The sequence below is a fragment of the Chiloscyllium plagiosum genome, unplaced genomic scaffold (assembly GCF_037043375.1).
Source record: "Chiloscyllium plagiosum isolate Xiang-an unplaced genomic scaffold, Cpla_swu_hap1 HiC_scaffold_29, whole genome shotgun sequence".
In the NCBI taxonomy this organism is placed as follows: Eukaryota; Metazoa; Chordata; class Chondrichthyes; order Orectolobiformes; family Hemiscylliidae; genus Chiloscyllium; species Chiloscyllium plagiosum.
The window spans coordinates 91,912,683-91,915,110 of NW_028270167.1; the positions used below are offsets into that span (position 1 = coordinate 91,912,683).

At 44.4% G+C, this 2,428-nt stretch overlaps 1 protein-coding gene across 1 annotated transcript; it reads right to left on the reverse strand.

The window, feature by feature from the left end:
* Positions 1–373: 373 nt before the first annotated feature.
* On the reverse strand, positions 374–2,197 carry LOC148142442 (uncharacterized). Its single transcript, XM_087976580.1, has 2 exons — positions 2,061–2,197; positions 374–1,013 (listed from the first exon to the last, which is right to left on the reverse strand). Exons 1-2 carry the CDS (start codon positions 2,156–2,158, stop codon positions 374–376), a joined length of 738 nt encoding a protein of 245 aa, XP_087832706.1. The 5' UTR covers positions 2,159–2,197.
* Between the last annotated feature and the right edge of the window lie 231 nt (positions 2,198–2,428).

Here is a 2,428-nt window from a genome sequence, read left to right on the forward strand (position 1 = left end):
TACTGCGCACAGTTCTGCTCACTGCATTATAAGAAGGATGTGGAAGCTTTGGAAATGGTGCAGAGGATAATTATCAGGATGTTGCCTGGCACGGAGGGAAGGTCTTATGAAGAAGGCCCATGGACTTAATGCTGTTTTCCTTAGAGAGAAGAAGGTTAAAAGGTGACTTGACAGAGGCACAAAAGATGATCAGAGGAATAGATAGGGCAGACAGTGAGAGTCGTTTTCCTCGGATAGTAATTGCTAGCACAAGGAGGCATAGTTTAAACTGAGGGGTGATACATATAAGCCAGATATCAGAGATAGATTCTTCATTCAGAGAGTAGTAAGGGCATGGAATGCCCTGCCAGCATCAGGAGAGGACTCGCCAATTTTAAGTCTGCTCGATGCAGTATTCCGGTGCAGAACATTCTCTACACATGAATGGGTATTCTAAATCACACCTTCTGATATTAAACTCAGTATTCTCCACTGCAGCCAGCTTTTCCCGGATTTCCTGGTGTCGGCTCTGATCTGCATCATGTGCAAATATTTTACTGAAGACAAAATACTTGTGAATGTCTGGTTCTGTCCATATGTCCCGAAATGGGGAACTTTGCAAGGCAGGGATGATCTCACAATTCCCCGTGTTACTGAAACAGTGATCTAGACATGGGCTGTAGGTGGTGTAGAGAATGATACTGCCCACTGGCTGGTTATTGTGCTGGGTTGTGTTATTCAGCAGAGTTTGGAAAAGCCGAGCCGCGGTTCGGTTCCCGTTGATCTGGGCGGGGTTCAGCAATTTACTTTCTGGGCAACGACTGCCGCTGTTCGGGAAGACAGCGAGGTAATTTCTACCTGGATAGTTCAGAAATAAATTCACATCGTAGGTAATGAAAGGATGTATTGATCTGCCGGTGTTCAAGTCAACAATTCTGTTCGTCTTTCTGCATTGGGAAGCAGGTAAAACCACCAGGAAGGCGAAGTGTTGTCTCCCATAATCGATCACGTGGTGCCCAGCTGATTTGCAGAACCTGAAAGAGGTAAAGTCAGGGTGTGAGTCAAGGAACAAAGTTTGGGTAATACGTTCTCTTTGCAGTGTCAGTAGGCACCGTTTGAGATGAGTTACTTGGAACAATGCCCATCATATTAAAATAAACGTGAAATCCTGCAATTCACATTTCAAGTTCTTGCATGGGAAGTCAATGTTGAATTACTTTGTATCCCTGTCCCAGTGTTGTAGTAAATTCTGGGATCAGTGAGATGGTGTTTAAAGAGAGAATCAGGGTAATTGACAGAGAGCAGAACAATGTTACTTATTTTTGTACAAATCCTCTTGCAATGAATCAGAGAATACCACAAGCCTTCTTGATAACTCGCTGTAACTTCATTTTAAGTTACTTTGACTGATGCGCGACTTGATGCCGCATGATACACGGGATGGTTAGAAATAAATAGAGACGGGGGGAGAGAGAGAGAGAGAGAGAGAGAGAGAGAGAGAGAGAGAGAGAGAGAGAGAGAGAGAGAGAGAGAGAGAGAGAATGAGAGCGATAGGTGCAATCTGTGGGAGCTGGAGGTAGGGAGAATCCTGGAAGAATTGTTAACCGGAAAAATGTTTGGGGCATACAGAGACAAACAGAACAAACGTCTTGCAGACTGACAGGAAATGGGAATAATAGCAAAGGCGGCAGAGGGAGACAAAGGGAAACTGAGAAGTGAGTGAGGTGATTCAGTAAAAAGTAAAATGTTGCCTGTGTGGGGGTGGTTTGGACTTTCTCTTCAAAGCTCACTCCGATGTATTTCACACTCTCTTTTATTTCGGGGAGAGCGGGTGCTATCGATTTCAGTATTCGAGATATGACCCCGGGAAATCTGATAATAGTTTCCCTGGAAGTCCGTTCCTCTGGGAGTAATGAGAGTCCTGATTAATGGGTTCAGACTTATTTCCCACAGCTACAGAGTACTCCTCGCCATTTATTACCAGCCTGCTCCAGGCAACTAGGCTCTGATTTGACGTCAGATTGAGCACAGGCCCCTGCTTACAGAGATGGTCAGGTAAGATGTGTTTCACTGACACATACCGCTGGACAATGCTAGTCAAGGCTTTGTTATCCAGTACAGCCACATCTGACATGGGGATTGTGAGCAGTACCAACAGAAACAGGCAGAGTGTCCGCATTTTGAGATTTGTCAGCACCCTTTAACCGTACTGTAGAGAAAACACAAAAAATCTGAAAAGGATGAAAAAAACAACTTGTTCAATTCATACTACATTGGCAAGAGCGTGAAAGATACGCAGGGACACACATATCGCCAAACAGAAAATGTCTGTCTATCGTCGTAGGTGTTGCTTGCCCAAAAATTAAGCAGAGGTTCTGGTTATCTCCCATGGGTACGATTTGCAGTTGATGATTGGAGTTTCTTCTAGGAGTTATAGGATATAGCTAAC